The 15841-nt window shown below is 34.5% G+C and overlaps 1 protein-coding gene across 5 annotated transcripts in view; it reads right to left on the bottom strand.

Moving 5' to 3' along the window:
• The window catches only part of LOC121981473 (6-phosphofructo-2-kinase/fructose-2,6-bisphosphatase-like), a 56286-nt gene that overhangs the window by 25053 nt on the left and 15392 nt on the right, over positions 1-15841 (bottom strand). For all 5 annotated transcript variants that reach the window (XR_006111820.1, XM_042534004.1, XM_042534003.1 and 2 more), the window contains 7 exons: positions 14697-14750; positions 14409-14462; positions 14262-14339; positions 13687-13778; positions 13554-13611; positions 13383-13457; positions 1096-1143 (listed from right to left, as the gene is read on the bottom strand). Coding sequence is in view for 4 of the 5 variants with exons in the window: in XM_042534004.1 (XP_042389938.1) it covers positions 1096-1143; positions 13383-13457; positions 13554-13611; positions 13687-13778; positions 14262-14339; positions 14409-14462; positions 14697-14750 (459 nt within the window). In the remaining variant the exon portion in view is untranslated. The remainder of the gene's footprint in view (positions 1-1095; positions 1144-13382; positions 13458-13553; positions 13612-13686; positions 13779-14261; positions 14340-14408; positions 14463-14696; positions 14751-15841) is intronic.

The raw sequence follows: 15841 nt of genomic DNA on the forward strand, positions 1-15841 counted from the left end.
AACAAGAGTACTATATCAAGTTAATACTAGTGGTGAATTGGTGGGGGAAGTAGTAAGGAGACGAAGAAGGGAAAAAAAGAACAAAAATATGAAGTTTGGACTTTGTGTTCCATTTGGAATCACACAGTTTGACATTATATTGTTTAGACACAAATTACAAAAATAATAAATATTATTTTAATTCATTGCTCGATGTGTGTTGTAGCATGCAAAGAGTGACAAATATACATGTGACATGATTGACACAACGACAATAGCAGACTACCTATGTCGAGTAGTATTAAGTTTTAATAATATCAAGATGACACATTTATGTTATGTCATTACTCATTACATGTAGTATGAGATTTCAAACAATGATCAAAATAAAATTATTGGATTTTCAAATATAAGTTGAAAAAAGATCTCAACTACTGATTGTTAAGCCACACTGTATTTACTTAAGCACAATGACTAGATTGTAAAGTTATTCCATTATGAACATTTTCTAAAAGTATAGAAACCAATGTTTTTCAAATAATTGTAAAGTTTCCTAAGAAATCAAATCATCCTCAAGTGGGAATCAAATTTGTTTGGGTTGAGATCTCTAGTTCATGAAGTCTTTACTTTTATAAGGTTTCATCTTCAATTTGGAAAATTCATGTTTGGATCAAGCTTTCTAGATTGTAAAGTTTCATCTTTGGGTTGTATCAGCTTACTCCACTGCCTTGTGTTAAGGAGCTATGATAGTAAATTTTATTAGGGTTGACACAGTGTTAAGAGCCATGGAGTGGGAGTAAGGATATGAATTAACTACTTTTCTTATTGGGCGCCAGTAGTGGTGGGAAGGGGAGAGTTGACACATTGAAGCATCAAGAGACATAGTGGAGTGGGAATGTAAATTAACCACTTCAATCAACCCAAAAATCAATGTAAACATATCAAAGCGTTTCATGTAATGTTGAAAGATGACGATAAATGATAAAAAGAGTAGCCTTTGAAGTTCTGATCTTTATAGATAAATTAAGCATTTTAACAAAACTGTGTGACAAATATATAAAACGATAGAGAAGTAGAGAGAGAGAGAGAATAAAAGGCTGGCATTAAAATGTGTACCAAGAAGAAGACTATTCTGCCAGGTAGATAACCACCAATGTTATTAACCTGAATAAAAATTGTGAGGAACGGTCAGCCAAAAATGTAAAACAAACCTTTAAAAGCTTGATATTAAAGAAGAGGTTCAGTACATATAAAACTAAGAATTAACAGACATGACTCTTGACATTAGAATTTGATAGTCATATTTCAAGAAAAATTGCTTGTAGAGTCCGTTACTTGCTGATGATATTGAGCTAATTCATGAGATTGAAATTAGAAAACTTGAAACTTGAATTATGGAGAGAAATTTAGAATCTAAAGATTGCAAGTAGAATTAAAACTGAATCAAGGATAGCCTAGTCCATGAAACTCCTGCCTGTATGGATCTCGAGGGACCACAAGAGACTATTTTTGAGACTCCAATCTCAACCTCATATGATAACAACTTTACCATTGCACCAACACTCTCCTTCTTAAAAGTGAATAAAGGAGGTATAAGTATTAACAATAGGAAAAGAAGTGAAGGAATAATTAAGTTAGATTAACAAGATATATTAAGTAAATATTTCAATATCCTAGATCTATATGCTCAACATAAAAGGATACTGGCAATATTAATAGAATAAATAGTGGATTGTTGAAAATGAAAAGCTATTTAATCTAATGTAGTTGTAGCATGCTTAGGTCATCAGAAAAGTTTAAAAAACTAGTATGTTTTAATAGTGGAAGTGTTGAGCCATTAGAAAACAACTAAAAAAATGTGTTATATGTGAAGGTGGTGCATCACCGGGATAGATTGTAAATCTCAGCCAACAATCTCACATTTATGTGCCTCACTTATGATCTTAGGATGTAAAAGAGAAAATTGCTAAAAATTATATTATTACCTAACATGGGGGGTCTCTTTTATAGGCATTATAATAATTTTGTCTCATGGAAAAAGCATATGGCATAGTCGTGAGAAATTATACGGGGAATTCTACAACAGAAAAGTGTTAATGTAATGACAAGAGTGAAGACTCCATGTAAATTAACCAAAGTATTTCCTATAAAAATAGGATTACATCAAGTATCAACTCTAAGTTTATATCTTTTATACTAATTATGGATGAACTCACCAAACACATCGAAGACATGTTACTATGGTGCATTATGTTTGTAGATAAGATTGTTTTGGTTGATGAGACGCGTAAAGAATACATGCTAAACTCAAATCTTGGTAGGAGATATTGAAAGTTAAAGGTTTTAGACTTAGTAAAGATAGATCATTTTTGCAAAAGGATAGAGGGGTTGATAGAAATGTTTTACATAGGATACAAGCAGAATGGTTAAAATAGAGGACATCAAGTGTTGTTTGTAATTGTAAGGTACCTTTAAAGCTTAAAGGAAAGTATATAAAACAATAGACTTGCTACATTATATACAGTACACGAATAGAAGATAAGAGTCACAAGAATATTAAGGTAGATGTGCAAATATACAAAAGGATGAACAAGATGAAAATATTAGAGTCAGATCAAAGTTTAAAATTTCAAGCATGTCAAAACTTCAATATATAGCCGGAATGATACAGTTTCGGTACCGTATCATGTCGTGCAAATAAGATTTTGATATTATTTTAAATATAAAATATATTAATTAAAAATATTTTTATTAATATTTGATCATTATTGATTCTTATTATTAAGTTATATTTGAGATGTTGAATATTAGTTTAAATTTTGAAGTTATCTCATGAAATGTTTAATTCTTATTGAGTAAAAGTCGATTTAGGTTAATTGAAGTCCGTTAAGAAGGTTTAAGTTATATTTAATTTTGATATATTTTGATCAATTTAAAATTAAATTCAGTTTATATATAAAATAATTTAATTTATTAACAGTAATTTTATAAAATTAGAAATTATATTCCATTAAATATAAGGGAAAAAGATAATCATTTTTAAAAAGGTTAAGAGGTTATGTTTTTTCTCTATTTACCTTAAGAGCTATTTTTTCTCTTTGTTTATTTTGATAGAGAAAAAAATAATTAATGAAAGAGTGAAAAAAATAATAAGGAAGAAAAAAATAATTGTTGACAAAAAATTCAACATATAAAAAATAAAAAAATAAAAAAATAAACAAAAATTTTAAATTAAAAAAACACGATAGCCATCGTGGGTGTCGCGACAACCTCTCCGCCCCCACGTGAAGTCACGATACCCTTCGTGTCTCCATGGAGGTCGTTGCAGGCTCACGACACCCTTTGCGCCCTCGCAGAGGCCGTTGCAAGGGTCGCAGCGCCATTCGAAACCTCACGAGGCCACCACAAGGTTGCAACAGCCTTGCGGTCGCAGTGTCAATGTCGATCAGACGAAATGGTAAATTCATGGTTTAAAATCTCAACTCGTGTTGGATTTCGGTCCTAAACCGAAATGATATGATTTCGATATCGTATCGTATCATGCCGATACGATTTCGCTATTTTTTTATTTATATATAATAATTATTAGATAAATATATTTATTGTGAATAATTAAAAAATAAATTGTATATTGATTTTATATAAATTCTCAATTATTGGACATCTTAATATGGTTATAAAAAATAATTAAATATAATTTTTTAAAGAAAATTAATTATTTATTCATTTAATTAATTATTACTTTAAATAATATATATTTTAAATAATAAAAAATATTAATTAAACAGTAAAATAGTAAAAACATAAAATAATGAAAAAAATTATCATAATATAAATCTAATTTATTAAAAATATTAGAATTGTTTAGAATTTTTTAAAATTTTTAAATGAATTTTAAAATAATAAAAAAAATCAGAATGATTATATTTTTTTAGAACTTTAAATGAAATTTAAAACATTAAAATATAAATTTTCAAAATATTAATTAATAAATTTAATTTTAAAATTTTTAATTTTAAATATATTTTTTTATATATTTTATTGGGATAATTTAATTAGAGTTTACAAAAGTCTGTTCAAAATATCATAAATAGGAATTGTTTAAATTAATTAAATCAAAATTTTAATTTACTGTGCAAATCGTTGCGAGGGAATCGCAGGGGCATCCAGTGACGCCGGAAATGTCGCGGGAAGCTTCCAACGCTTCCGGCGGCGCCAGAAGCATCACGGGATGCTTCTGGTGTAGTTAGACGCCCCAGTGATCCCCCTGCGATCTCCTCTTTAGCCGTTCGCACACCGCGAAACTTCAGCACATGAGGTGCCGATTGCGCCCACACGGCGAAACAGTAAATATCATCGGTGCTGCCCAGCATGAAACGACATTTCACACCATGGGTAAATTCCACTCGTGCCGATCAACACGACATGAGATTTAAATCTTATGTCAAATTGCACTTATTAAAGGAAAACTTTGAGATGCGTTAAGATGGTATAGCAATTAGGTGACTAACAAATGCTCTAGTAGGCAATGTGAGCTCATGATAAATACGTACATTAATAAAGGAAGCACATCAAAGAAGACTTATTAGTAATGATAAAATTAGATAAAATTTATTTAAATATATATGAGAACATAATAGAAATTAAATCCAATGATATAAAAGAATCCATGCAATTGACCCCATTTAATGGGATAAAGACTTGATTGTTAATATTATTGCCATGAGTTAGGTAAAAACCAAGGTTTAATAGGTAAAAATAAAAAAAATTATAAAAATAAACTAGAAGTACAACAAGCCCCAAATATATATCTAACTTGAAAGGTTATGTCATGACCTTAGAGGTCAATGTAGAAATGGAAAATGAGCACACAAGTGCAGAGTGGAATAAGAGGAATGTGTATGATATAATATCTTATAGAAGACAACAAAAATAATGGGCGGGTTAAATGTATTTCATATACCTTTAACATCGAATAAAATATTCTTGTTACTCCTCTTGATTTTCTCTTAAGTAATATTATCATTTTTTTTCATGTTTCCTCTTTTATATTCTTATAAATTTTTCTAACGTTATTGTTGAAATTCAAACTAGGCAAGTTGTTATCCCTATTTTGTAGAGATTTATTTTGTAATCTATTCTCTAGATGGATTATAATTAGTTCAGACTTATCACATCCCTAATTTTAAGGGATTTATCTTTGTATATGAGGAGGATATCCTATCAATGAAAACATAATAATCATTTCTATTAAACTACATGGTATCAGAGCAGGAACAGTAGTCAAAAAAACCCTAGCCGCAAGACAAGTCACATGATTGCTGGTTCTTCCACCAGCAGCAACGTCAACCTCCATTCTGACATCATTGACAATAAACAGAGCAATTGACTTCCAGGTGCGACAGGATCATGGCTGACTCTCATTTTTGCAAGACACAGTAGGAAGTTCCTCTGGCATATCCCGCATCATCCCTTCTTCTCCAGAAGGCGGTCTCCTTCCCATCACCACTCACAAATTCAATGGCCACAATTATCTTCAATGGTCCCAATCCATGATGATGTTTGCGAGTGAAAGGGGCAAAGATGACTATCTAACTGGCTTTATTCCATAATCAAATCCTAAAACTCCATAGCATCGCATTTGGAGGGATGAGAATAACTTGGTGATGTCGTAGTTGGTCAACTCGATGAAGGAGATTAGTGAAATTTTTTTGCTATGTACCATTGCCAACGATATTTGGGAGGCTGTCCAGGAAACCTACTCAAGATGTGACAACATTACAAAGTTATTTCATGTGGAAAGCACTCTGCAAAGTCTCCAACAAGTGAAGTCCACAGTGACAACTTACTCTAGCTCACTTAATTAGTATTGGCAACAACTAGACATGTTTGAAACTCCTGAATGGATTTGCAACAGAAATTGCTATTGGAAGATTATGGAGACAAAGCGTGTCTTCAAGTTCGTAAGTGGGATTGATAAGTCTCTTGACGAAGTGTGGGGCAGAATTCTCGACACCAAGTGACTACCTAGCCTTAGGGAAGCATTTGCAGAAGCGCACCGAGAGGAGAGTCACAAGCGAATAATGATGGGATAGTTCTACATCTCAGAGGTCCTGAAACTAGGCAAGGACTCCTCTACTATTTTTAGTACATTAGTAGCTCGAAGTCCGACCACGAACCACAATGCCAATGAGTCTCGAAATGTATGTGTCAATCGACCACAGAAGAACAAGCTTGGTGCGATCACTGCCGAAAGCCAAGCCATCTCAAAGAACAATGTTGACAACTCCATGGAAAGCCAATCGATTGGAAAAGGCACATTATGCGTCTGCTGAAAATTCAAAATATGTGAGTTCTCCTTTCTCCAAAGAACGATTGGATATGCTCCAAAAGTTATTTCAGTAGAACAATTTGTTTAAGAGTTCAAATTTCAACTCGTCAATGAGCAATCCTACAAGCAAGTCCTCTTGGATCATCGATTCAGAAGCATCGAAACATATGACAGGTGACAATGTTATTCTCAACATTTACATTATGTGACAAACATCTAATGACACGTATAGCAAATGACACTTGTACCAAAGTGGTCGATGCGGGAACAATTAAAATTTCTAGCAATATCAATCTCAATTATATGTTTTATGTGCTTGAACTTGCTTGTAATCTGTCGGTTGGTAGGCTCAACTAAGACCTTAACTATGAAACTAATTTCTTTGGTGATTGTTGTGTTTTTCAGGACTTGAGCATCGGGAAGATGATTGGTGCTAAACTTCGTGCATGACTTTATCTTCTTGAAGCCTCTCCTACATCTAGCCCGTCTATTAGTTAATCCATAGCTTTAGGTCTAGTAATTTATCCAATAATGAAAGTGGAATTATGATATGACACTATTGATTAGGACATCCAAATTTCATGTACTTGAAACATCTTTTCCCTTCATTATTTATCAAAAAAAGTCCCAATTTCTTTAGTGTGATGAATGTCAATATGTTAAACATACCAGACACACTTATGCACCCCGTTAATATCAACCAACACAACCTTTCTCTCTCATTCATGGAGACATTTGGGGGCATTCAAAAAATCTAAGTCTTATTGGCTCTAGATGGTTCTTATTTTTCGTTGATGATCACACAAGGTTATGTTGGACTTTTCTTATGAAAGAAAAATCCAACCACACGAATCTTTTAGAATTTTCGTACCATGATCAAGACTCAGTTCTAGGCTGGCCCAGTTTTAGGGTATCTCCTACTCATGTTTATCTCCAAGGTACCAAGCATTTGTGACATCACTTGACAAGATCAGTATTCCTAGTTCTGTGTATGAAGCTCTAAAAGTTCTCGAATGGCGCAAGACAATCCTAGAAGAACACACAACCTTGAAAAAGAAGGGGACTTGGACACTATCTGAGCCACCTCAAGGAGAAAGAATGGTGGAATGTAAGTGGATTTTTTCAGTGAAGCAGAAACCAGATAGAAGCATAAATAGATACAAGGCTCGAGTGGTGGCAAAAGGTTATACTCAATCCTATGGATTGACTATCAGGAGACCTTTGCACTAGGTGTAAAACTCAATACTATCCGAGAATTACTATCTATTATTGCTAACTTAGATTGACCCTTGATTCAGCTAGATGTGAAGAGCACCTTGTGGAAGAAGTTTACATGGATGCCCCTATAGGATTTGAGAAAGATAGTACCAAAGGAAAAGTGTGCAAACTAAAAAAAAAAATGTGGAACCGCCACATCAGCGGCTCCCCTAGAGCCGGTCCCACGGATATGGAGAGAGGTAAATGCAGGTACACAGGTGGAAAGTGCATGGCGGATACGTTAACCCCAGGCAGTGACACCCCGGGGATCGACCCCTGGACCTTTCAGCCACAGAACCATGCACTCCCCATCTGTGCTACGCCCTGGGGACAAACATAAAAAAAAAAAAAAGTGTGCAAACTAAGGAGAGCCCTGTATGGGATCAAACAATCACCCGGAGCTTGGTTTAATAGATTTGCTAAAGTTCTTAAAAGAGATGGCTACTCCCAGTCTCAAGATGATAACACGCTATTTGTGAAACATTTTTCAAGTAGGAAAATCTCAATACTAACCGTATATATTGATCATATTATTCTCACAGGAAACCATGAACCAAAAATCAAAAGGCTCAAGTCGCTCCTATCTAAGGGGGTTGAAATCAAGGATCTAAGACGACTCAAATACTTCTTGGCAATGGAGGCTATTAGAAGTCACAAAGGAATCTTTGTGTCTCAAAGAAAGTATGTTCTTGACCTACTATAAGAAATTGGGTTGAGTGGATGTAAGCCAGTTGCACCTATGTATCCTAATACCAAGTTAAGGTCTAGGACTAATGAAATGGAAGTTGATAAAGGATGATATCAATTATTGGTAGGCAAACTTATCTACCTAACTCACACTCATCCAGATATAAGTTTTGTTGTCAGCTACATTAGCCAATTTCTGGGAAATTTCAGTTGATCACATCGATTTTGTAATTCGAATGTTGAGATATCTAAAAAGGGACCTAGGAAAAGGACTCATGTTTAGAAAGACAGATAAACGAACCTTGGAGGTTTACATTGATGGGGTAGGTTCACCTAGTGACAGAAGATCTACTTCTGGATATTGTACGTTTGTTTGGGGAATTTGGTCACTTAGCGTAGTAAAAAGCAAATAGTTGTTGCTCAAAATAATGTCAAGGTTGAATTCCGAGCTCTGACATTGAGCATTTGTGAGGAAATTTGGTTACAATGGATTCTAACAGAACTCATGCTAAAATTAAGACATCCAATTCAAATTATGTGTGACAATAGTCAACCATTTCCATTGTCAAGAATCAAGTTCAGCATGACCGTATCAAATATGTGGAAATTGACAAACATTTCATTAATGAGAAGATTGAAAATAAAGACATCATGCTCCATCATGCGTCTTCAAAACACCATGCACATTTTGACAAAGGCACTATTCAGACGCAACATGAGTTATTGTTTGATCACAATCTTGACTAGGTTTTTACCTTTCATTAGGATGTTTACTTGTCACTTCACTCAAGTGTATGTTATAGGGGAATTGGGCTTATATCTAGCAACTTTGCCCAATCTCGCCAATGAGCACTCATATAGTGTTCATTGATGCATTCTATTTGTTCGTCGCTTTAGGAATGAAAACTAGTAGAGATATTTAAATTTGTCCTCAATAATTTAAAAAACTTGATCCAAAATCGTCTAGCGAAACAAGGGTCACAATCACTTCCTCTGTCTTGTGAAAGTCCCCAAAGCTTCATCACATGAAGAAACAAGCGGACTACCTCATTTGCAATGCATTCTACGAATACAGGAATAAAAGTGGCATAAGAATCGCTTCTATTTGCTTTAAACATAGATAAGGTCACGATGAAATCCGTTGAGACACTTTGTCATGGTCATTCTAGAACAGGTAGAGATTCCAGTAGCCCTATGTTGATGCTCCACTATCTTGTTGGCAACAAGACAAGTCCGCATATACGTCTTGATGTCATCCCACATTTGTGGCCAAAATAATACATGTCCACCATGAGTGCTAGGGTCCTTGCCATACTAGATGACCAGCCCACTTAAAATCAAGGCACACCATGATAATTTTCATCCGCAAATTGTCATGTTTGAAGCAAGAATTCTATTGCCAATGATAAGGAGTAAGCTATCATCTATCTAAGTGTCATGTCTTCCTCTTTATAGCCAACTTTAGCAAACCCTAGGCAAGGGAATCATGGTTTAATCTTTCTTGGATGTGATTGACAAATATACCTTGTGGTTGATTCATGCTTAATATAACCAGCTCTGCTTTCCTACTTAGTGTGTCAGCCACCACAATGGTCTTACCAAGCTTGTACTCAAGTTGGCAGTCAAATTCTACTAAGAAATGTTGCCATCTAGCTTGCTTAGAGCTAAGCTTTTTCTGAATCTAAAAATAACTTGTGGCAATGTTGTCTATTAGGAGGACAAAGTGTGAATACAGCAAGTAATAGTACTATGTTCAAAAACAATGTATAACAGTCAATTCCTTCTCTTGCACCTTATAGTGCCTATTTTGTTTCATTTAACATTCGACTTTTGAAGGCAATGGGGTGTCTCTCTTGCATAAATAATCCACCAATGGCAAATTTTGAGGCATTAGTATGTACATCAAACGGCTTAGTATGGTCAAGCAACACCAATGCTGGTTCCTCCATAATAGCCTTCTTAAACTCCTTAAATGCTTGGTGACACCTCTCTGTTCATTGCTACAAGTGGTCCTTGAGGAGATAAATCAAGGGTGCGGCAAAAAGGAGAATGGTCAAGGGCATGACTTTGGTAGAAAAGCCATTGATGAAACGTTGTTAATAGTTTACCAACCCAAGGAATGATCACGTCTCTTTAACCTTAGTAAGTGGCTCCCAATCTTAAATGTATCATTTATCTTGGTTTGATCCATCATGAGCCTCCCTTGTAGATTCTATGGATAAGGAACTCCACCTCTTGTTAAGCAAATGAACATTTCTTCCACTTGACATATAATTCATTCTCATGTAGCACTTTGAAGACTTGTTTAAGGTGTTGCACATGATCTTCAAGAGCTGTGCAATACACTACAATGTCATCCAAGTAGATTACCACAAAGTGGTCGAACTAGTGGTGGAAGATCTTATTCATGAAGGTGCAAAAAGTAGTCAGTGCAATTGTAAGATCAAAGGGCTTGATCAATAATTCACAAGCATTGTACCTTGTTATACATGTTGTCTTAGGCTCATCTTCTACTGCAATTCACACATAATAGTATCCTGACCACATGTCTGGTTTGGAGAAGTTTCGAGTTTTCCAACTGACATTGCTTTTGCTTGACAATGGATGCATATGCAAATAGACTCATCCTTCTTTTGAAACAATATTGGGACACCAAAGGGAGCTTTGGAAGCATAAATATAACCTGACTCTAACAAGTCTTGGAGTTGTTTCGCATTTAACTAACTCAAAAGGTGTCATTCGATAAGGTACCATGGCTGGTGGCTTAGTATTTGGCTCCAGCTCAATCTGGTGATCTACCTCACGTCTTGATGGAACTTTCTTTGGAAACTTGCGTCACATTACATCCTTGGATGCTTGCAATGCTTGTATAATCTCTGGAATTGGTTCCTTCAAGTTGGCAAGGTATTCCCCATCATTCAACTCCCTAACAGTGGCAAGGTAGTTTAGATTTGACTTCATCCCTTGCTTGAATTGTCAGGCCGATAATGTACCTCGGTAGCATGCTTTATTAGAACCACACGTGTAGTTTCCTGACTTTCCTCTGGTAGAGGAAATGCAGGAACTTGGCCAAAGAACTGCAGTCCTAGCACCACTTGCAAACCATCCATCTGCACAATGGAGAAATCTAGACTTCTACTCCATTCTCAAAGATGAACCAGAATCATCTTGGCAATGCTAGCAATGGGCATGGCCGGTGAATTCACAACTTTAAGAGAACCTCCACCATAGTCATCTTGAGGCTCAACTGCTTTTGCTTGTCTTCAACAATGACCTTGAGTTTCTCTCACAAACATGACTTATTTTTTTGCCAATAATGGTTGCGCTTATAAACATAAGATTCTTCTTGGTTGACAAAGGATCTATGGCCTTAGCCTTGAGAGAGTTAAGAATTTAAAGCAATCCCATGTTAGCTTGAGATCCTTCATCGTGGAGTTGACTTTCTTCATATTGGTTCATCATGACATTGAGGGTCTTGCGCTTTAGTAATCCCTCATCCAATGTGGATCATCACAAATGAAGCAAGGGTTTTTAGGTTTGGGTGCATATGGCTTGTCTTTAGGTTGTCCATCTTGTTACCATCACTAAACATATAGTCCCTACACTTGCTTTTCTCTCCCCCGCCTTTGTCATACTTGGTTTTCTTTTCCTTGGATTGGGAAGAGTAGTGGATGAGTAACTCAGCCTCAGTTATAGTAGTTTCTAGATCTTGCACACCTCATCTCTTCAACTCTACCCGTGTCCAATTCTTCAATCCATCTATGAAGTAGAAGAGGGAATCTTTATTGGATATGTCATTGGTCTCTAATAATAATGAAGAGAACTCCTTGGCATAGTTCCTAATAATGCCAATTTGCTTCTAGCACCACTTACCCATGCAACACTTAGATAACTTATCCCTGCAAAGTTGCAAAGTGTAACTCGCTAGAGATGCACACAAAAGAAGCTAAGACAGAAAGTAAGAGGACTTGAAAGATTAATAAGTAAAGAAAACTAATTATTCTTGAATTGCAAGTGAAGGAGAGAGAGCTATTTATAGGCATTGTCTTCTCTGAAATAGACGATTGTGATGAATTTGATTTAATGATGTATATTATTAGCCTAGAAGTTTCCTACAATATTTAGATGATGATAAAATTCTTGACTCTTCTGCTCTGCCAATGTTGATCAACTGGATTCCAGCATCAGTTGATTGATGCTCTATAGCTGTTAAGTCATGCGGTTGTTGCCACACAACTTTTTCACATCAGATTGAGGGGTAAAGACTTAAATTGATCCAAATAAAGAAAATAAATACTAAAAGGTAAAATCCAAGCCTAACCTCTTAATAGAATACCTAACCGCACACGTGTCCCATGATCTATTTATTCATGTGGTAGCACTATATTATTGTATATCACCGATGAGAACTTTAACTCATGCATTTGATAACGTTAATTATATTCTAAAGATTTAGCTCTAGTGATTCACTTCTTAGTAGATTTATTGATGATGGCTAAAAGACGACTATTAAAAATATATTAAGTTATGATAAAAAATGGTGATAAATAAAAAAATGAATAGTGACTTTAATCAAGAACAAGTGAAATGATAATAAGAGTTGACTATATATTAAAACTAAAAACGCAAATGAGAATTTTAAAGATGTAATGAAATTTATGGTTTATATGGTTTTTTTTATTTCTTAGTCAAGATTAAATTCATAAAGATCTTTTTTTATTTGCCCACTCAACAATTTATACTCGCTTTTTTCTCCTTGCCATCAATTTTGCATGTAATGGTTAAATTTGAAATTATATTGCTAGAGATGTTTGACGCATTGATACATGGGATTTGGCTCTATTTTTTGATCTTTTTATTCTATTCATATGCCTTTTTTAGTACCGTATGTTTCACTATATTTTCTATAGAAAAAAATGAATATATGTTTCACTATATTAATTGCTAGCATGGTTCTCAGTTACCTATTATTATATTTTCACCAAGTAAAATACCTCATGGCAAGTGGAATTACACCCCTCCCCAATGTATGACCATCTATTCTATGATAAAGCAATCTCTAAAGAAATGAAGCTCAAGGAAAGAAATGTATATCCAAGCACTTAAAAGAAAGAAGAAATAAACATACTTGTATCTGCCCACCTTGTCCACTGGCCATGTCAATCATTTTGACATAAGAACCCTCTTCAACTGGTTCATATACCTACAAAGGAGCATATGCAACTAATTTCGAATTTAATGAGAAACTGAACGTGAATATAATAACATGTGTATCAAGAACGAGACTTTTTCTTAGAACCTTTTCATAATTGGCTAAGCGTTCTTTAAAGTCTTGCATTCCAGCTTCAAAATCTGGTCTGCAAAACACTAGACTTGTCATAACAGCTTCCACAAATAAGACTAGATTAGGATACAAAACACATTACTCTTACTCTTCTGCATAATCAGGGCTTTGTTGAATTTTCAAGCGTATATTTCTTTCAATTACGTGTGCATCATTGCATATTGTTTCCAGAAATATGATCTGAAAAGTGCACAAAATATTCAGCAAAGACACAAAAAGAGACTAGAATTGAGTCAATTTAACCATAAGGGAAAGTAAGAAAAGTGAGGAATAAAACTTATATTTCTTTTAATTTGAAAAACACTTGTAATAGATCAAATGAAGGGCCAAGAAGTTTCAGCTTGTAAAATGCAATTCTCAAATCTTCAACTATCTTTCTGAAATCTAATAATTCAAAAATACATTAAATTAGGATATCACCTAACTAAAGTGATCCTTAAATTCAAATGAGGAATACTAGCAAAAATGTTGAAACTCAAATAGCACAAAGCTAAACCAAATTTCATTTTAGTAAAATTTCAGATAAATTCAATACTTTAAGATGGATGGAAGATTAACAATAGTGCAAGGTTTTCCTTGCAGGACCAAAATTTGGCCCTTATCAGTAGATTTCAGAAAAAATGGTAGAGGTAACAACAGAAGAAGAGTAGATTGTGCAAGTACCTTACACTTTCCTTCAGCCATTTTCATAAGCATATTCCTTCGACTTTTGGTACTATTTGTGGCATCAAAAATGCCAACCTATGTAAATTAGAAAGCCAAAATAAGTTATTTAATTGAACTTTCTTTGCAACAACTTGAGAACTTTACCTGACCTCCTTCCTGCATCCAGGATATCATATCATCCATAGCCAAAGCAGCTACCTAGAGATATTCAAGATGAATAACTAAAAAGTGTTGGTATGCATCTTTTTCTTCCTCAAAAAAAGGCTAAATAAAGTTGTCAAGAAAGATAAGATAGCTATTAGTAGCCATTCTAAAATGTAGCAAACCATGAAAACAAAACTACAGAAGACAAACCATCATAAAAATTCAGTATTTCTGTGGCTCATTTGGTCAAAAGCAAACAAGGAGCAGTTGTAATTACTGATTCCTAACCTCATTGCGTGCTTCCATACCTTCTGGGTTGTCACCACGAAAAAAATCTGCCGTCTGCACAAAGATTGTGATTTATTGATAAACATATAAAGAAGAAACCTAAGCAAATTCTATGAAGAAATATGGAAGAAAATTCTATGACATCGATGTGAGAAATAAATTGACTTAAATGTCAAAATAAGCTATTTAGCAAAGGACATGCAAAACACGGACAATTTACCAAACAGAAACACCCTTCAAACTGATAGTTGGCGATTTAGCAAAGGTTCATGAATTGGAACTCAATTTAACCTTTCAAGTAGGTGTGAAGCATATAACAAGAAGTCAATCAATTTAAGTAAGAAGAAAAATGAATTGACTCAATTAGTGATTGCATTAACTACAGGCAGGTGTGGAACCCCAATATGACAAGAAACTCCCTTGATGCACATCTATCCTACAGAAGGAACCCACAGACAGTTAAAACTCTCTTGATCCACATCTACCCTGCAGCAGGAGCCCACAGATAGTTTAAATTCTCTTGATCCACATCTACTCCGCAGCAGGAGCCACAGACAGTTGAGTGGCTACACTCCATATTCTATTGTCGTACTGTGCAAGCAGTAGGTGCCAAGGCCAGAGATATAATTCTCTTTTAGCTTCTTTTTTCTGAGTTAGGTTAGCAAGACTACATTTTTTACGAATAGAATGTTCAAATCCTGGAAATAGGGACACAGTCAAAGTGTTTTTTGACAGTGGTGTGATATCCAAATGTTATGAGTTTGGATTGATCTTGGATTTGATTAAAATTGAGGACAAAAGATTAACAATATTGCAATCACCATTGGTGTCAGGATTGATTCTGAAGTTACAAAATAGAGTGCAGCAGGAAAAAGTAAAAAATAAAAAATGTCAGAAATGAAAATTTGATTGTAATATTTTATTTAATTAATCTGACTCAAACAGAAATTCTTGGAGAGAAAATAATTGTCCCGTTTAAGAAATTTAACTGTTACTTCAGAAGGAATCTGTTTTAAATTCAAAGAAGTTCTTGGCCTCAAGGACTTTTTCCCAAATTAAAAGAAAAAAAAAATGACAGTTATGAAACATGTGCACTTTGACTTTCATGATTTATATGCAATAGACACTGCCAATCCCATCTCAAC

The sequence above is a fragment of the Zingiber officinale genome, chromosome 5A (genome assembly GCF_018446385.1).
Source record: "Zingiber officinale cultivar Zhangliang chromosome 5A, Zo_v1.1, whole genome shotgun sequence".
In the NCBI taxonomy this organism is placed as follows: Eukaryota; Viridiplantae; Streptophyta; class Magnoliopsida; order Zingiberales; family Zingiberaceae; genus Zingiber; species Zingiber officinale.